The sequence below is a fragment of the Capra hircus genome, chromosome 9, assembly GCF_001704415.2.
Source record: "Capra hircus breed San Clemente chromosome 9, ASM170441v1, whole genome shotgun sequence".
In the NCBI taxonomy this organism is placed as follows: Eukaryota; Metazoa; Chordata; class Mammalia; order Artiodactyla; family Bovidae; genus Capra; species Capra hircus.
The window spans coordinates 26,910,410-26,930,630 of NC_030816.1; the positions used below are offsets into that span (position 1 = coordinate 26,910,410).

General features: G+C 38.3%; 1 protein-coding gene across 2 annotated transcripts in view; it reads left to right on the forward strand.

The window, feature by feature from the left end:
* CDK19 (cyclin dependent kinase 19) overlaps positions 1-20,221 on the forward strand; it is a 169,231-nt gene that overhangs the window by 107,490 nt on the left and 41,520 nt on the right. For both annotated transcript variants that reach the window (XM_005684572.3, XM_018053070.1), the window contains 2 exons: positions 7,343-7,453; positions 8,866-9,006. In XM_005684572.3, coding sequence (XP_005684629.1) covers positions 7,343-7,453; positions 8,866-9,006 — 252 coding nt within the window. The remainder of the gene's footprint in view (positions 1-7,342; positions 7,454-8,865; positions 9,007-20,221) is intronic.

Here is a 20,221-nt window from a genome sequence, read left to right on the forward strand (position 1 = left end):
CACATTCTTCATTAAGGCTCCTCTGGGATCATGTTAGTGCTCTTGTAAGTGTCTGGCACAGGAGATGTTATCACTTAGTGTGGGGCTTTCACAGGAAAATCGTCCTATGCTAAACTGTTCTTTATGTGATTAAAGCATATTTATAGTTGTATGATGTCATGGTGAACAAATATCTGTGTGACAAGAAATTAAAGTTCATTGGTAAAATCTGATATTGCCAAGAATTTGGGGAAGTACAAGTTCAAGCATCTCCTTTCTTTTATCCCTTCTCAGATCAACTGTATAAGAAGCTTAGCTTGCATGATAGTATCTTATCTTAGCAGGTAGAATTCTGGAGGGAAGGAGGGGTGTGTGTGTGTGTGTGTGTGTGTGTGTGTGTGTGTGTGTGTGTGTGTGTGTGTGCGTAAAATATAAAGGTAATGCTCATTATAGGAAACTTGTAGAAAAATAAGAAAGAAAAAAATCACACATTATTCACTATCCAGAGATAATTATATTAATGTTGTGGTATATTTCCTCTTTTATAAAAGTATTTTATATTTTGCATATTTTATTTTTTTAATAGAAAAGCGTACAAATTTTATTTGATGTTAAGCTTTGTGTGACACAGGGGCCTTCCTAGAAGTGAAAATGCCAAGAAATGGGTAGGCCTGAGACCTGATATGCCATTTTTAACAAAGAGCAATTAATTGTAGGGACGTGACAAGACAAAGGAAAGGGTTTAAGACTTTTTGAGGGGCTGCAATGTGGGAAGGTAAATATATATGGGAAACCAGTGGAAGATAAGGGCTGTCTTAGCATGGTTTGTCTGTGCTGGTCCAAAGCAGTGCCGACTTTCTGTCTTTTTCATGGTCATAAAACTTCCCTGGGAGAGGGGATTTATGGCAGTCCTCAGCTCTCAGTGTCTACTTTTAGTCAGATAAGGGAAACTCTAGGAAGGCTTCTTTCTCCATCTGTTGAACCACAGATCCCTTCACTGCAGACTCATTCTTACGCCAAAGTGTCACATTTTGGGCTGGTATGTTCTAATCCCCTTCACCTTCCCCCCGAATAAAAGATGAAATTTAGATCTGATGAAGGCAAAGAAATGGGAAATTTTGTTCCAACTTGCCTGGTTGGGGGTGGAGGGAACATCCTGTTTCCCTTTCTTTAATTTTTTTTTTTAATGGAAATATATTTGACCTACAACACTATCTTTGTTCCAGGTGCACACCGTGGTAATTTGATACTTCTGTACGTTGCAAAATGATCACCACATAGCCTTTCTATATCACATTACAGTATCATAGCATAAGTCCTTTTTCATGTATTTTAAGACTCTTGACATACATATCTGAGACTGTGATATATAGATATACCATAATTTACTTACCAGTTTTTTCAGTGTTGGCCATTTTGTTGTTTGCTGTCTTTGTTTATTTGTTCCTTCAGTAGAGAATGCACTTGTGTGGCATTTGTAGCATATTTATTTTTTGCTGGCCTTGGAAGTAATCACTGCTTTGATCAACCTGTTTCAGTTCCTCAAGTGTCTCCCTTTGTTCCCTGTTCCTTTGTATCATTTTCTTCAGGATTTTGTAGCATTTATTGCATTCACAGCCCTTTTAAGGAATACCCTCATAGTACCCTTTTGCTTTTTCAGTTCTATACCAGGTTAAATATTTCACCCTGAGCCATTAAGAGCTATGTTTCTGTTCTTTACATCAAGCCAGCACCCTTATATTTTTGCTAAGAGTGGGTGCTAGTTGAGAGAACAATTCCTTTTTAAGCCTAAAATAAATGTAGCTTGTGGAAAGTTTGAGTCCCTAAAAGAACTATGTTAGAGATAGTCTGCTGCTGCTGCTAAGTCGCTTCAGTTGTGTCCGACTCTGTGCGACCCCATAGACGGCAGCCCACCGGGCTCCCCTGTCCCTGGGATACTCCAGGCAAGAACACTGGAGTGGGTTGCCATTTCCTCCTCCAATGCATGAAAGTGAAAAGCGAAAGTGAAGTCGCTCAGTCGTGTCCGACTCCTAGCGACCCCATGGACTGCAGCCTACTAGGCTCCTCCGTCCATGGGATTTCCCAGGCAAGAGTACTGGAGTGGGGTGCCATTGCCTTTTCCCAGACATAGTCTAGTCAACTTATTAAAAAGACAAAATCATTCAAAATGCCTTTTGAAAAGATAGCAACGTTTTATAATATTCCAAGCTACTTACTGGTTGATTTTTGTAAGAATCAGGTAAATTCAGTAGATTTAATTCTTTTGACAAATATTTATTGAGTACTTACTATGTGCTCGTGACCACATTAAGCCCTAGGAATATAAAACCAGCAGAAACTTTGCCTGCTTGGAGCTTGTATGTTAATGGAGAGAGACATGCGATAAATAATATAAAATAAATAAACAATACCTAGGTCCTCTACTCCTTAAATGAAGCCTTGGGAACAGATGTATTTTCAATAGTTTTTTTTTTAATTTTAGAAAGATTGTGTGTGTGTGTGTATATATATATATATATATATATATATATGCACATATAATATATTACCTAATACCCAGGGGGAATTCTGATGCACCAATCAAATCTAGTAGTTTCTCTATCATATTAAAAGTATGAGCATTCACACTCAGTTGGATTAATAAAGACTATAGCAGCTTCATGTTATTGCTAATGAGATACTTCTATAAAATGAATATTAAAGGATAATTTTCAAAACAGATAAAATTATGACTGTGATCCAGATATAAAATGAGCACATTTTAAAGATTTTATTTAACTTATTAAATGAAGGAACCTAGTAGATATATAACTCGTTCAAAGAAGAGTCTATGGGCTTCCCAGGTGGCGCTGGTGGTAAAGAACCCGCCTGCCAGTGCAGGAGACGAAAGAGATGTGGGTTCAATCCCTGGGTGGGGAAGATCCCCTGGAGGGGGACATGGCAACCCACTCCAGGATTCTTGCCTGGAGAATCCCATGGACAAGGAGCCTGGCAAGTTGTAGTACATAGGGTCACAAAGCCTTGGACATAACTGAAGTGACTGAGCACGCAAAGGAGAGTCTATGGGACAGACACACTTGTAGATCAGGAATATTAAAGTGATGTCCAATTTAAGGTAACTTGAGCATCTTCCACAATGGGAGAGTGAATGTAGATAAGAATTATTCTGCATTCTCATCAGTTATCTATAATGTGCAGAGTTGTACAGTAGCTTCCATAGCATCAGAATCAGGTAACCTGAAAGAATGTGCCTCTGACAATGCATTTTTTCCATTGAAGTGTAAAAATTTTTTTTCCTACCCGAGTTACTAGAAAACTTTTGGTTTTCTAAGCTCTCTAGAATTATACCTAAGGGATATAGACCTATATACTATGTTCAGTAGTGATAATATTTTGCAGAAAAATAAAGAAGCAGAGGGGTGGTTATAATTTTAAATAGAAGGACCAGAAAAGATCTGAGGAGAATACTGAGGATTGAGAACTTTTGCCTGAGTAACTGGAATGGTGGAGTTGCTATTAACTGAGGCTGGGGAAGAGCAGTCGGGGTGGAGGGCAGGGGAGGTGGAGATGACAACCTCAGTGTGACTTTCAGACGTTCAAGTAGAGATGTTGAGGCATTTTTGATACATATACATAGCTGGACTTCAGGGAGTATGCGTTGACTAGAAATAAACATTTGGGCGTTAATGTGTATAGGTGACATTTAAAATCTCCAGACTGGATGAGATAGCTTAGAAAAGCTCCTTCTACATGCCATACCTTGTGCTAGTTCCTGGAGAGATAAATTTGAAATTGTCTTTGCCCTCAAGGAGCTTATGGTCTACCAGGGGAGGCAGATGTAAAGTGAAAATAGTATAAAAGTATATCAGTACAACTGTACATCAAGTACACATGATTCGGTAAAGTCATATCTGAGTCATCCTAAACTCCATCACCCTCACAGCCGCTTGTTCAGCGGCCCAGCCATCAGACACGCACAGAAGAAGGTCACAGCGTGGTACCTTTTCTATCAGCTGGCTTCTCCCCTAACCCACTGCACCCAGCATGTTTCTAGTGATCCTGGAGAACCTCACTGGGGACACTTCTGCATGGCCTGCAAGCCTCCTCATTACGTGGCCTTTGCCTTACTGCTTGCTTTAATTCCTCAGTTCTGTCCCTAGTGACAGAGATGATCAGTTTTGTATTTTTTTTAATTACTGTATAGCTGACGTACAATATTATATAGGTTACCAGTGTACAGTATAGTGATTCACAATTTTAAAAGGTTATACTCCATTTATAGTCATTATAAAATTTTGGCTGCATCCTCCGTGTTGTTCAGTACCTCCTTGTAGCTTATTTTGCACCTAGTAATTTGTGCCTCTTAATCCTGTATCCCTATATTGACCGCCCCCTCCATTGGCTACCACTAGTTTGTTCTCTTTACCTGTGAGTCTGCTTCTTTGTGTTATGTTCACTAGTTTGTTGTATTTTTTAGATTCCACATGTAAGTGATGCACACAGTATTTGTCTTTCTCTGACTTATTTCACTTAGCATAATGTCCTCCAAGTCCATCCACGTTGCTGCAAATGGCAAAATTTCCTTCTTTTTTTATGCTTGTAGTCTGTATTTTAAAACACCATTCTGATTGTTGAGTGAAAAATGAATTAGGAGAGGGAATAAAATAAACATAGTTTGCTATTTCTTACTCTCTGCTTGCCTTCACACTGATATTTAGTGATTTATAAAGACCTGTAGGGTTGGAATTCTCTGGTGGTGCAGTGTTTATGACTACACGCTTTCATTGCAGTGGTTTTGGGTTCAATCCCCAGTCAGGGAACTAAGATCCCAAATACCATTTCACATTCCCCCTGCCAAAAAAAAAAAAAAAAAAAAGACCGGAATGGTAGAAAAAGTATAATAGGTATACAGAAATTGCAAGTGTATATTGCTATACAGTGCAATTTTGGGGATTAGGGGAAATTTTCTAGTAAATGCATGGTGTTGTAAACTTTACACTCTTTCCTCCTGTATTTCATAGAAAAGGTAACCTGAATGGCAGTTGCTAAAAAAAAAAAATCAAATATAAAATTACTATAGGATCCAGCAATTCTACTTTATGAGTATATTTTAAAAATTGAAAGCAAGGAGTCAATAGACGTTTGTACATCAGTCTTCAAGGCAGTGTTATTCATAATAACCAAGGGTGAAATCAACCCAAATGTCCATAGGATGATGGGAGGGATGAATGAATAAGCAAATGTGGTATATGCATACAATGAAATATTATTAATACATACCCTTAAAAAGAAAGGGAATTCTTTCCTACATGGATACATCCACACACATGGATGAATCTTGAAGACACGTGAAGTGAAGGAAGCCAGACACAAAAGAACAAATATTGAACAACTGCGTTTATATGAAGTACTTGGCATCATCAGATTTCCAGAGACAGAAAGCAGAACGGGAGGAGATGGGAATGGGAGATACTGTGGCATGGACAGAGCGCCAGTCTGTGATGATGAAAGGCTCTAGAGGAGGGATCGAGGGGTGGTTCTGGAACACAGTGTACTTAATGCCCCTGAGCTACACACTTAAAAATAGTTAGAATGGTAACTTTTATGTCTATTTTACCACCAAAAAGTGACCTGGAAATACCTTGGAGTTGTAAGAAAGAACCAGAAAGGTTCCTATAAGCTAATACTGTGCTGGATAATGAAAGATTTACAAGAAAGTAAAACATAAGTGCTATCTTTTGTGTAAATATTCATACTTGCTTTCATTTGCATAAACGGTTGGAAGACTCACCAAGCAACTAAAAAAAGTTCCTTCTAGGAGGGAGGCCAGCCTGTGGTCCCTGGGGGAAGGAGTGGTGAGGCATTTCAATGTGTTTCCTTTAACGTACATTTGAGTTTTGAACTGTGTAGATGTATTAGATGTATTACCTATTCCAAATAATGTTTAAACATGGAACTTAAGGTGGAGTCACTGTAGAGAGATCAGTTATTTGTAGTCACAAAAAAGCCTAATTTTTTAGAGGTGTTGATTAAATACTGCTACATGTGACATGCCCTCTCCCAGACAGGTGGAGTCCAGGGTTCAGGGGTCTGTGCCAGTGTTTGGTGTTTTGGGAGCTTGGTTTAGGTGCAGAAGTGAGTTTTACCTTTCCTTCCCCTGCAGGCAGGAAAGAGGACATATTCTGGATAGACATTTAATAAAGTCAAACCCTCTAATCTAATATTTTTCTCTGCCTCGTTGATCTGTTTGTATGTCTGTCTTCCCTTCTGCATTGTGGGAACAGATGACAAGGACTTTATCTGAACTGGAAAAAGCATGGACTTTGGAATCAGGCAGAACTATTTAAATCCAAACCTCTTCTCTTTCTAATGTTTGACTTTGGTCAAGTTACTTTTTAACACTGAACCCGAGCTTCTGTGTGCATCGTAGGGTTGTTGGAAGGATTAAGTGAGAGAAAAAACAGGTACATAAAATCACCTTGCACATAGAAATTATTCAGTACAAGCTTTGTCCCCTCTTCCTTTGTGTATTTTCCACGGAGCTTTACATTTAAAAGGCATTTGAAGTATTTAACAAATTGAGTGTGTTTATACCTATTAAGTCTGAACCCTGGTTAAGGACGGTGTGAGGCGGGCATATTTAGAAGACTTCCACCTTGAGCAGCTAATGTTATTGTTGCTTAATATTTTATCAAGCAACTGCCTGTTATGGGCCAAGAACTAAGTTTTCACTTGCTGATATGGTCTATCTTTCCTTCTTATTGTCAGAGTCCAGCTTGAAGCTTCTGCTTTGTGAAAGGCCTAGTCTTTTCTCTGTTTATAGGGCTTCTTTTCTATACCAGTTTTATCAGTGGGTGTGAGACTCATTCTGTTATGCTCTCTACTCTTCTGAAAAACCTGTCTCAGGCTCTTGGCATGGGTAAGTTAGCTAGGGATTGTTAAACATCTTTCCGCCTTTTGTCAAATTGAGCACATACTATGTTGGAGTGGATATAAACAGTATTCCTGCTTCCCTAGAAGCCTTTCCTCTAGTTAAAAAAAAAAATTACACATATGCCAAAATACACTTCATTATTTAGCAATATGGTATTATTTTTGTTTACTATTTTACATCTTACCATGTAAAAGGATCCCGTTTACCAAACATACATATTATAGAGAAAGGATTGGAAAGAGATGTACCAAGATGTGGACAGAGTTTATCTCTAAGTTATGGTATTTGGGTGGTGGGTTTTTTTGTTTTTTTTTTAAACACTAGTTATCTGGATGGTCTAAATTTTCAAAAATTTCCTTTTGAAGTTATGGGAAGTGCGTTATTCTCTGCTACCAGAATAGTGACCCTTCTCTTTCCTCTTGCCTTCAGCTTTTGCGAGAATTGAAGCACCCTAATGTGATCGCCCTGCAGAAGGTGTTCCTTTCTCACAGTGACAGGAAGGTGTGGCTGCTGTTTGATTATGCAGAACACGATTTATGGGTAAGTATAAACTCACTTTATTTTTAGGATAATAACTTTATATAGGTATGAAGAATAAATGTATGTGCTCCATACTGCTAGTGTACAGAAAGGAAAACTTGCTCTGTTGACCATAGTTTCAAAATAAATATACTAAAGGTAAATTTTGATTTAAAAGAAAATAAACATGAACATCCTGTTTTATAGTATTTGTCACATTCAGAAATTTCACTTCAAAAAATGTTCCTGAGTGGGAGATTGTAGTTTTAGGTAATTAATGGCAGTTTCCTAATATGTTCTAGGGAAATTACTTTCTTTTGCACTGCACACAAATTTAACTGTTCATATTTAACAGTTATGTGCTTGTGAATAGTTTTCCTCTCTAAGTGAAGGTCCTCTCTTGCAGCATTTTGCCATTTAAAATTCACTCCACCAAACAAATATGTACAGGTCTGTAAATATTAGGGATTTTTTTAAACAATAAATAAAAGAAGCCAAAAATTCTAATTTCACATGTTTAAAGTTAGGAATCAAGTCATTTAAACATTTTATCCCAGGAGCTCCCAAAAGTAAAAAACAACTTCAAACTTGGCAGTAAGTTCAAACTTCAGATAATTAAATTTTGATTCAATAGAATGTGGTTTGTCATTTATATAAATTATAACTCTTTTCAAGAATAACTTTAACAGACTAATAGGCCTTGAAAGAAATTTCCTTATAGCAGCTATTGACAAGAACCTCTTCTGTCACGGATATCTAGTACCCATGTTGGCATGTTTTGGGCAAATGTTGGATGCAGATGGAGGTGGATGTGGGAGTGCAGGGGGCAGGTGGAATTTCTTCCCCTCCCACAGTATAACATGTGTACATAAAAATTTGGATATGATGATCCAGTGTATATTTATTTCAATGCAATTGAATTCCCCATTTTTCTCTTCCTGCTTGTGTCTAGTGACTGCTATTTACTATTGACTACTCAGACTATATCCTAATTTCATTATGTGACAAAAGAAGGTGGAGCTTTCCAATAATTCTGATATACATGCAGTCAGTAATGTTACCCAAATGCACTAACTTTATTTTATAGAACAGTAAAGATTTACAGACTTTTTTTCCCCTTTTCCTTCTGTCAGTAGAGAATACAATTAATGCTATTTTAAGGCAGGTTTTAAATTATAAACCCTTTTTACTTCTTGGTTTTACTTAATGCAAATCTTAATGGTTTCAGTAAGTCATCATAACAACCACATTAATAATGTCACATTCACCTTCAATATAGATTCTGTTTTGGTTTGAGCTTATTATTTATTTTTCTTTGTGTCATTATTGGCCTTTAATAAGTAATCTTAAAATGTACTTATTGCAGCCTTTATTGTGTTTTGTTGACACAGGCAAAGACTATGTCATTCTAATATATATTTTCTAATTTTTAGCATATTATTAAGTTTCACCGTGCATCAAAAGCAAATAAAAAGCCCATGCAGTTGCCAAGATCTATGGTTAAATCATTACTTTACCAGATTCTTGATGGGATCCATTACCTCCATGCAAATTGGGTGCTTCACAGAGATCTGGTAAGTATGTTTCTTTTAAACTGATCAGTGTTTTGTTCTCTCCGTGTAAAAATAACTTTTCTTCTTGGTACAGTTATGATGAACATTAATTATAGAAAAATTTGAAAATGCACGTAAGCAAAAAGAAGGAAATAAAAATCACCCACAAGCCTATGATCAAAAGAGTACCATTATTAACTTTTAGCGTATGTTCTTTCCTTGCATTTACACACAACTGTTAAGTGTCAACGTGGTTTTTAACAAATGACCCGCATAATCTTAATGAGATGGCTGTACGTAAAACAAATACCTTTTAATCCATTTTGTTTTTCATATTTGCTTACTGTTCGTAAAAATGTTAATAATTAAAAGACTGAGTTCTTATTGTTTTCAAAGCTGAACTGAAATAATGACATTGCATTCAGTAAGTACAATTAAGTAAATGAATAAATCTAACAGAGGAAATATACTTATTAGGCATATTAACCACAATTCAAATATTTGATTTTACTTTTTTACTCAGCACACACATAACAAAAATTTATTAATATCAAATTATATGTTATACATCTTTTCATTGTTATTATTTTAGTTTATGTTGATGAAATTCTTTTGTTTGTTCTTAAGAAATATGGGTGCTGAATAGCTGTAATACCCTTGAGTTTATAATTGGAACTTTTATTTTGCTTAGGCTTTTGGAGATTCTAGGGATATAGTAGGGATAAATCTAGGTCGACTCAGTTCTTTTAACTGAGGGGAAGTATTTATTATAGAAAGGAATGCTACCTTGTCAGTTAGGCCTAGTCTTCCGACTTGAGCGTCTCGTGATATGGCATTTAAGTTAAATTGGGGCCAAAGGACAGCACAGAGCTGCATTTACCATTTCAACAGAAGCATTTCACCTCATAATTTTAAACTGAGGTTCTCATTGCATTCCACGTATCTGCTTTACTATTACCTGTGAATCAGCATGTATGAAAATAATTCTTGGGTACATGAAGTTCTAGGTCAAACCCTCCTTCATAAATGGTTTTAGATTTTAATTTGCTACTTAATATAGCCTTGTGAGTTATATTCTTGAGGTCATATTCATGTTTGAATCATTTATCAGAATCCTTTACTGAACATTAATCTCAGCTCTTCTTTTCATAAAATTGTATATTTCTTCCAAGTAGGATGTGTCGTTAGTGTTAGTTGCTCAGTCATGTCCCACTCTTTGCAACCCCATGAACTGTAGCTTTAATGAAGATTAATCTCAACTCTTTTTTCGTAAAATTTTATATTTTTTCTAAGTAAGATAGTTTGACACATTTTACTTGTGATGGCACTGCCTGCATGTCCAGTAGTACTAAAACCTGGCATAGCCAGGACTCAGTTTTCTCCCACCCAAACTCACTGCTGCTTTAAGTCCGCTATCCTGGTGATGGGGACTTCCCTGGTGCCTCAGATGGTAAAGAATCTGCCCGCAATGCAGGAGATCCGGGTTGGATCCCTAGATTGGGAAGAGCCCCTGGAGAAGGAAAGGCTACGCACTCCAGTCTTCTTGCCTGGAGAATTTCGTTGACAGAGGAGCCTAGTGGGCTACAGTCCATGGGGTTGCAGAGTCAGACACACTGAGCGACTAACACTCATAGACATCCTGGTGATGGCACAACCCTCCTTCTAGCCGAGACACTTCTTTTACCACTTGCAGACCCTTGTACTCCACATCTGGAGCCTGTCTAGTCCTGTCAGTTTCCCCACTGAAGTCTCTCTTCCATTCATCTGCTGCTATTCCTAGTGCCTCATTCCTAGTTCAGGCCTTTCCTTTCCTTTTCTTGTAGGATGGTGCTAGCCTCTTGTCTCCTTGTCAGCCATCCTTTCCCTTCCAGTCCACTGTAGACCTTCAGAATAATTACTCAATCCCTGCTCAGGAACTTTGAAATAGTTCTTCACTGCTAAGAGACTAAAGCTCTCATTCCTTTTTTGGCTTCTGAGGTCTTGTCAGGTATACCTCTAGCTGCCTTTAAAATTTTTCTCCTATATCCCTATAATCTCTCACATACAGTATACTATTGAACTACTGATTATTCCTTAGATCCTCCTGAGATTTCCTGCCTCAGTGGCATTTATTTCTCTTGTCTCCTCCTCGTATTCAGATATTACCTGTTTTTCAGAACTTGCACAAATGTTAAACTTATCCTCATATCCATCCCTACTTGGAAATAATCTGTCCTCCTTGTTGGTTACTGTTGTACTTCATCTTTGCTCCTCTTCTGGCATTTGTCTGTTAGCACTATAGTAATTTGTATAGATGTCTAGAAGATGTTCTAGGCCATAAAGTTATTGACAGAGTAGGGTCAGTGGTTCATTTTGGTATACTGTTGCCCTGTATACAATAGATACTGAGTAAATATATTGATTATTACAGCATGTTTTTTTATTTCCTTGTATTAATACGTGCAAAGCATGGCCTGGTGAGGACAGTACAAACGTGACTATATCAAGACTTTCCTAGGAATTTAGGTTGAGAGAAGAACTATAACATGTACACAGACTACTACGAGACAGATGAGAGAGATTGTGGTCATGGCCATGTGAGAAGTACAGACTGAATGCCACTCAAGGTGAGAAGAGGTTCTGAATGGGGGCAGAAGCGAAAGCTTCAGAGAGGTGCCATTTAGAATTTAAAGAGAGACTTGAGAGATGAGGGTAACCTAGTGGAGTGCTGGATGTGACATTTCTGTGGGGAGAAAGCACTTGAATTATCTCAGAAAGAATATGTATTTCTGTCAGGTTCAAAAATGGATAAGCTGAATTAGGGTAGTATGAAGTCAGGCTAGGAAGATGTGAGTTGGAGCCTGATTGAGGAAGGCCCTAAATATCAGGCTAGGGAGTTTGTTTGTTTTTAAGTACTGAAAGTTTGTAAGCAACAGAATTAAGGGTTTTTTTCCTGATTAAATTATTTTTCCCTATTAAAGAAGCCACCACTGATTCTTATTACCTCTTACATAGCATGGACTCTACACACACATGCACACACATACATATATACACATACATATACATGCAATATATATTATAGATATATTATTGAATTATAGTTGATTTACAATGTTAATTTCTGCTGTACAACAAAGTGATTCAGCTACACATACACTTTTTAAAAATATTCTTTTCCTTTATGGTTTATCATAGGACATTGAATATGTTCCCTGTGCTGTAGGACCTTATTGTTTATCCATTTTACATAGAATAGCTTTCATCTGCTAACCCCAGCCTCCCATTTCATCCTTCCCCCAACCCTCTTCCCCTTGGCAACCACAAGTCTGTGCTGTACGTCTGTGAAAGTGTTTTTGTTTCATAGTTAGGTTCATTTGTTTCATATTTTAGATTCTCCATACAAGGGATATAATGCCGTGTTTGTCTTTCTCTTTCTGACTTAATTCCGCTTAGTGTGGTAGCCTCTAGTCGCATCCCTGTTGCTGCAGATGGCATTGGTGTTTGCTTTTTCGTGGCCGAGTGATACTCCATTGTATCTGTGTGCCACATCTTATTTATCTGTTCATCTTGTCAGTGGGCCTTTAGGTTGTTTCCGTGTCTCGGCTGTTGTGAACATTGCTGCTATGAACATAGGTGTGCTTATATCTTTTTGAATTACAGTTTTGTCTGGATACATATCCAGGAATATATATCCAGACAAAACTATAATTTCCAGGAGTTGGATTGCTGGGTCACATGGTAACACTATTTTCAGAGTTTAGGGAATCTCCATACTGTTTTCCATAGTAACTACACCAATGCACATTCCCACCGGCAGTGTAGGAGGATTCCCTTTTCTCTGCATCCTCTTCAGCATTTGTTATTTGTAGACTTTTTAATGATGGCCATTCTGACTGGTGTGAGATGGTACCTCACTGTAGTTTTGATTTGCATTTCTCTAAAAATTAGTGATGTGAAGCCTCTCTTCATGGGCCATTGTGCCATTATTGGCCGTCTGTATTAGCATGGACGTAGTATCGAAGACATGTTCTGAATGTGGTTCTGACCTAGTATAACATTTGTTTATATTTTACCTGTACAGTCCCTTAGTGCCTCTACTCCTTAAATAAGTAACTCTAACAAGATCTGAAGCTTTAAACCAGTAAGAAGATAGTCTTTGATAGCCTCCTTAGTTCTTTCACTGATCTTGAGGCCTACTATCTGGACCATATTGCCATACTATCATGGTTTTGCCAAAAGATTTTCTGAAATAGATTTAAAACCATATGTTTACTTTATAGATACATTCTGCAGTAGATATAGAAATATAGAAATATGAATATGGTTAAAAGGGGTATGATGGAGACTTTTGAAAAACTTCTTTTTGTGTGAGCTTAAGAGTAGAGTTGTAGTTTTAGTCAACGAGTAGGTTTTTCAAATGCTTCATTTCCTACTACTGTAGGAAATTTGGGTTTACACTGTTAGTCACAACTGTTTCAGAGTGCGTACCATCTCTAAATTTTAATTCTGTGTGAGAAACGTAGGAAATTAATACAATTAAAAGTGTTAGAGTAAATATAAAATTGCAGTGTAATAGTATATCTCAACAAATTTAAAAAGTAAATAAAAACCAGTGCTTTGAAGCACATCATCAATGAGGTTGATGTTTTTCATTGTGATTGAGTGCATATCTGGAAAAATAATTATGTCATTTGGATCCTAGAATGTAATACAGAGATAGAGAATTTCAATAAAGTCATCAAAAATGTTACTTACATTGAGAAATTGTTTTAAAAGGAAAGGAGAAAAGGAGCTAAGTGTATTCAACTTAGCAAAGAGACAGTAAATAGAGACATAAGTCTATAAATATTTGGAACTTGTAAACACCAAGGGAGGAAAGATGTATTTTAATTTTACAGCAGGATATAGCCAAGAGTAAGAAGATGAACTACAGGGTGACTCATTTTTATGACATTATTATTCTGGTAGGCTGGAAGAATGCCAGGATATAGTTTATCTCTTTATCAAAATTTTGAACTTCTTGAGAGCAAGAATCAGATCTCACTAATTTTTGTATTCCTAGTGTTGGCATAATGTTTGTACTCATAAGCTACTTGAATTGAATTTTAGCCAAGCATCTGGCAGTTGCACGTTATTCTTTAGCAAAGGTAGAGAAATGCGGGCTAAACGGTAGTATTGTTAGGTGGATTCATGGCTCCTTTGTTACAGAATCTTGCTACTGGATCAGCGGCATAAACTGAACTATAAGTTAAACTCTTTTTTTCCCCCTTCATATCTCTGTGCTTAGCAGATGATAAATGCTAGGTCTTTATTAAATGAAGGATTTGAATGAATGCTCTAGGGTTCTAACCCTAGCTCTGTCTTTTAAAAAATATGGCAGTTCCATTGCAAAATTCTAACTTGAATTTTATATGGTATTCTTCACAATAGTGGGCCAGTAGTGGGTCATTTGAAGTTCATAGGCACAAATAGTTAGTATATGGTCTGCAAACATGGTACATGCAAGTTTTTGTGAGATCCAGTTGGAGAAAATAATTTTACATCCTGTAATCTTTTGAGTTTTATTATTAACTAACATCTACGGAACAGTTTTGGATTGGTATAAAGTTACTTCTGTTTCAGACCTAGAAATGAAAGTATTACTCGCTTAGTCATGTCCAACTCTTTGTGACCCCGTGGACTGAAGCCCACCAGGCTCCTCTGTCAGCTAAATTCTCCAGAGAAGAATACTGGAGTGGGTTGCCATTCCCTTCTCCAGGGGATCTTCCTGACCCAGGGATCAAACCTGGGTCTCCTGGTTTGTAGGCAGCTTCTTTATCATCTGAACTACCAGTAGGCTTGGTTATAGCCCTGAAGACTTATTTATTCTATTAGAGTCACAGTTTTCTGTAAGTTAATCATGAAAGTGGCAGCTCATTCCTTTTGCTGTATTCTGTTCATTACAAGTCACTAGGCATAGCCCATGTTTGTCTTCCCTGGTGGCTTGGTGGTAAAGAACCCACCTGCCAATGCAGGAGACATGGGTTCAGTCCCTAGGTCGGGAAGATCCCCTGGAGGAGGAAATGACTACCTACTCCGGTATTCTTACCTGGGAAATCCCATGGACAGAGGAGCCTGATGGGCTCCTCTGTGGGGTTGCAAAAGAGCTGGACATGACTTGGCAGCTGAGGGCACAGGCATAGCCATATTCAACAGGAACAGCTACATAAGAGTTGTGTACTGGGGGTGGGGATGATTGGAAACTATGTCTGAAGCTGCCTACCATAGGTCTGGGAGGCTTTTAAATGATGTTTGGATGCTGTTATTGTCCTTTTTATTTAGTTAAAATACAGTAAAGAAAATGCAAGAAGTCCCCTCCTTTCATATACAGCCTCTTCCATGTATAAAAGCTGCTTGTGTAGTAAGAATTTCAGGATAGTTCTAGTTCTAAAGAGTAATGAAACGTTATAAAGTACCAATTATTCCTTCTCTTTTCCATTCTTCAGTGATTTACTCCCAGAATTTGGTATATGTTCCTTACTCTTCCCCTCCTCACCCTCCCCTCACTCTTTCCCCACCCTGCTATTAGATCACAAGTTTAATCCACGTAAACCTAGAGGGTGTGTGCAACTGAGATCCAGGATTTTTCACTTCGAACATACTGAGAGGTTCTTTCTTTGTTGGGCAGTCTGAGGCATATTCTTATCACTAATATTAGTGCTTATTATTATGTTTGTTTTTCTTTTTCACTCATTTATGTAAAGCAATAGCAAAAATGCAAGGAAAAATTTAAGTGATGACAAAAACATTGTTTCCCAAGGTTGCTCATGCTGTTGAGTTCTACCAGCTAGCTGACAAGCAGTAAAAGGACAGCATGAAATATAGTCCTTTAGCCAAAAAGAGCATTTGAAGACTCTCTAGGAACATCATTATAGGAAAATGCTATATATGAAATCAAAGATGGCTCTTTGTTTTCTTCTCAACTGGAAAAAAAGTGCTGTGCTGTTCTTTGTGAAAGTTTGATTAAAATATTAAATGCTTGGTTGTTGGAGAAGTGTCTAGAAAATCTCTCTGTGCCTCACAGCTTCTCTTTGTATCTTGTGTGACAAGGAGATGCATCAAAGTCTTTAATTTTGCCTATGCTAAACAGGGCCCGATAAGGCAAATGTTGATACTTCAAAGAAACCCTTAAAATCTTACTGTAGCCATCATTTCAGCATTTTGCAGGCATTTTGATAATGTTTTAGAATTTTAGCTTTGTTCTTATGGTATGGGAGCTTTGAGACCCTAGATTTAAAAAAAAATTATTTCTAAGATGGTTAATCTTGCTACTCAAGCCTTAGTTTATTCATTTGTGAAATGGCAGTGATAGGTGCTTTACATGGTGTTGACTTTGTAGTGTTAGCTCTGCTGCTGCTGCTGCTGCGTCGCTTCAGTCGTGTCCGACTCTGTGCAACCCCATAGACGGCAGCCCACCAGGCTCCCCCGTCCCTGGGATTCTCCAGGCAAGAGTACTGGAGTGGGTTGCCATTTCCTTCCCCAATGCATGAAAGTAAAAGGTGAAAGTGAAGTCGCTCAGTCGTGTCTGACTCTTAGCTGCCCCATGGACGGCAGCCCACCAGGCTCCTCCGTCCATGGGATTTTCCAGGCAAGAACACTGGAGTGGGGTGCCATTGCCTTCTCCAGTGTTAGCTCTAGAGTTCCTGATTTTCTGAAGAAGCTTCTTCTGTACATTCTTCTGAATATCATCAGCAATCCAGTATTGCCCTTGCTTTTAACTGCTTTCTTCTCTGGAATTCCTTTAGCCAGATGCTCTTCCTGGCCCCTTCTGGTTTACAGAGTAGAGCCCTACTATAAATATGTGAAACATGGTTCTTGGTATTTAAAAAAAAGGTAGGCCATGTTTCATCTGGTTTATATTTAAATATTGCTAATATTTTTTGCCAAGTCTTGTATTTAAGAATACAGGAAACTTGCTTAAATGAGATCAAAGTTAGTGTTTCACATAACTTTTCATTCAAACAATTCCATGTTAATCAAATGACTATTATTTTTCATTTATTAAGAATTATGACACAAAGTAGCATTTATTTTAATATGATTTAATCACCCTAATTTCTTTCGGAATGCAGAACTAACAATGCAAAAAGTTAACTGTGGTCTGTTCATTCTAACCTGTAATTTTAGGCGATTCTGGATAGTCTCAGATCTTGCCACATTGAAGATTCGCACTAGGGCTTTTGTGGGTGACCTTTGGTTCCTGACTAGCTCCTTAGAGCCAGTCCTGCACGGTCAGTGGCTCAGCTGCTCCTGGCGGCAGGCTGGAGGCCTTGACTGTGGCGACGTCACCTGTGTGCAGGGACTCTTGTCCTGCTCCCTCGGAACAGCCTTTGTGAAGATAGGTAAGGGAGTGCTGCTCACGATACTCTGGATCCTGCCACACATACTTTACAAATGTAAGAAGGGATTATTGAAGTGTTTTCTAGATGTGGGGCTGCAATTCATTTTGGCATGTCAGTTTTTCCATCATCCATACCCATAGCCCAGTCACTGGAGTTTCCAGCAGAGTCCCGTACATCTGTCGGTTTGAGTGAGCGCGTAATGCTCTACCATCTGTTGCACAGGCAGGTGATACATACTAAGAATCACACCTCTTAGAGGGTCAGCTTCAAAGGGGACGTGGTTTCACTCACAGTGGCCTGTAAGGCCTCTTGAGCTTCAGTTCAGGGTCAAGATTCTTTAGATGATCGCTGAGTTCAGTATAGTTTTATTGCCTGCACTCAGAAACACATGATATAGAAGGTTATTTGCAAGTTAACTTCATAGTCCCTAAAAGGGTATTTAGTCAAGGTATCTTCCACAGTGACAGCAATGGCAGAAACCGGTGAGGAACCGGGGCATACAGAAGGAGCCCCAGTACTTTGAGTCCTAGGTTTAAAACTGAAGAATTAATTCAGGCATACTGTTTTAGTAACTTTATTGAAGTAGAACTTGTATACAATAAAATGCACCCATTTTAATTAAAAACTGATGAATTAGGACAAATATATATGCTGCCATGGGCATTCTTTATTTTTTTATCGAAGTATAATTGACTTGCAACACTCCATTGGTTCTAGGTACACAACCTAATGATTTGATATTTCTATACATCACAAAATGATCACAGTAAGTCAATAGCAAATTTAGGGCAGTTTTCAAAGACCAAAGTCACCATACAAAATTGTTATAAAATTGTTGAGTGTATTTCCCGGGCTGTACCTTTCATTCCCATAACTTATTTATTTTGTAACTGAAAGTTTGTACTTCTTAATCTCCCTCACCTATTTCACTCATCCCCCCCACCCCCGACCCCTCCCCTCTGGAAACCACCTGTCTGTTCTCTGTGTCTCTGAGTTTGTTTTGTTATGTTTGTCCATTTGTTTTGCTTTTCATACTCCATATATAAATGCAATCATTTTGTACTTGTCTTTGACTTTACTTCACTTAGCATAATACCTTCCAGGTTCATTGATATTGTTGGAAATGGAAGATTTTATTCTTTTTTGTGACTTGAGTAGTATTCCATGGTGTGTGCGTGTGTACACCACATCTTCTTTATCTGTGTATCGGTGGACACTTAGGTTGCTTCTATATCTTGGCTATTATAAATATTGCTGCACTGAACATAGGGGTGGAGATATCTTTCTGAATTACTGTTTTTGTTTTTTTCTGAAAAATACCCAGGAATGGAACTGCTGAATTGTACGGTGGTTCTATTTTTAAGAAAATATGTATACTATTTAAAAAAAATTTGGGGGGGGGCCCACACCAAGAGGTATATGGAATCTTAGTTTCCCCTACCAGGGATTGAACCTGCATCCCCTGCATTAGAAGAGCAGAGTCTCAACCACTGGACTGCCAGTGGAAGCTCCCACAAATTTGTATAATAATTTCTTACCCGATTTGTAAAGGACCCAAACTAATTCCAAGTTGCATGGCTATTCACAAACCTTTTCCATTAGAAAACTGTTAGATACCAAGGAGGGCTTCCCACATGGCGCTAGTGGTAAAGAACCTGCCTCCCAATGCAGGAGACGCAGAGACGTAGGTTCACTCCCTGGCTCCAGAAGATCCCCTGGAGAAGTACATGGCAACCCACTCCGGTATTCTTGCCTGGAGAATCCCCTGGACAGAGGAACCTGACAGGCTGCAATCCATAGAGTTGCAAGGAGTCGGACACAGCTGAAGTGACTTAGCACACATGCATGGAGATACCAAGGAAGGGCTTGATCATTTAGCTGTGAAAGATTTAAAGACCCAAGAGTAGGTGGGAACAACAGGGCTTAGCAAATGACATTTACCTCTTAAGTCACTGGCAAATTCAGGGTAGCTCTCAAAGACCAAAGTAAACTAAGGGTTTTAGTTTAATATAGCACAATAAACATTATTAAGACTGTTTGCACCTGATATTATGCATTGAACAGACACAGATGCTCTCATTAGATAGGTCACTTCCAAGCCTTCAGATCTTGACTTTGGTCGAGACGGACTCTTGAGAGGCAACTGAGACTATGCTTCCAAATAAAATTAAACTCAGTGCATTAGTTTCCTATTATTGCTGTAACAAATTGCCACAAATTTAGTGGCTTAAGACACACTAAGTAAGAAATCCAAAATGGGTCTCACTAAACTAATAATCAAGGTGTTGGCAAGGCTTTGTTTCTTTGTGGAGACCCTAGGGAAGAATCTGCTTTCTTGCCTTTCCTGTCTTCTTGAGATCACCTGCATTCTTTGATCTTGGTTTCCTTCCTTTTAGCTTTGAAACAGCAATGGCTGGTCGAGTCCTTTTCATTGCTTCACTCTGATGCTGATTCTTCCCTGCTTTCCACATTTAAGGATTATTGTGATCCCATTGGGCTCACCTGAGCAACCTTATTCTATTTGCTACCTTAATTCCCTTTTGCCATGTGATATAACATAGATACAGGCTTCTGGAATTAAGACGTGGACATCTTTGGGGGTGAGGGCAGGCCACCATTCTGCCCACCACAGGCAATATCACAGCTCATTTGGGGTGTTTCATCTAGAGCAAGGGTTCAACAGCTGCTGTCAGAACTGCCCCATGCAAAGGGCCTCTTCACCTTCTGATTTGTGAGGATGAGCCAAGAACAAGGATCATTAATTTATTCATTCTTGCTACGTACCATGCAACTGTCACAAGTATTTGTTTTGGTCCCTGTGTTGTAGATGTGGGGAATACAGTGATGTGCAGAATTAACAAGAAAGGTTGCTA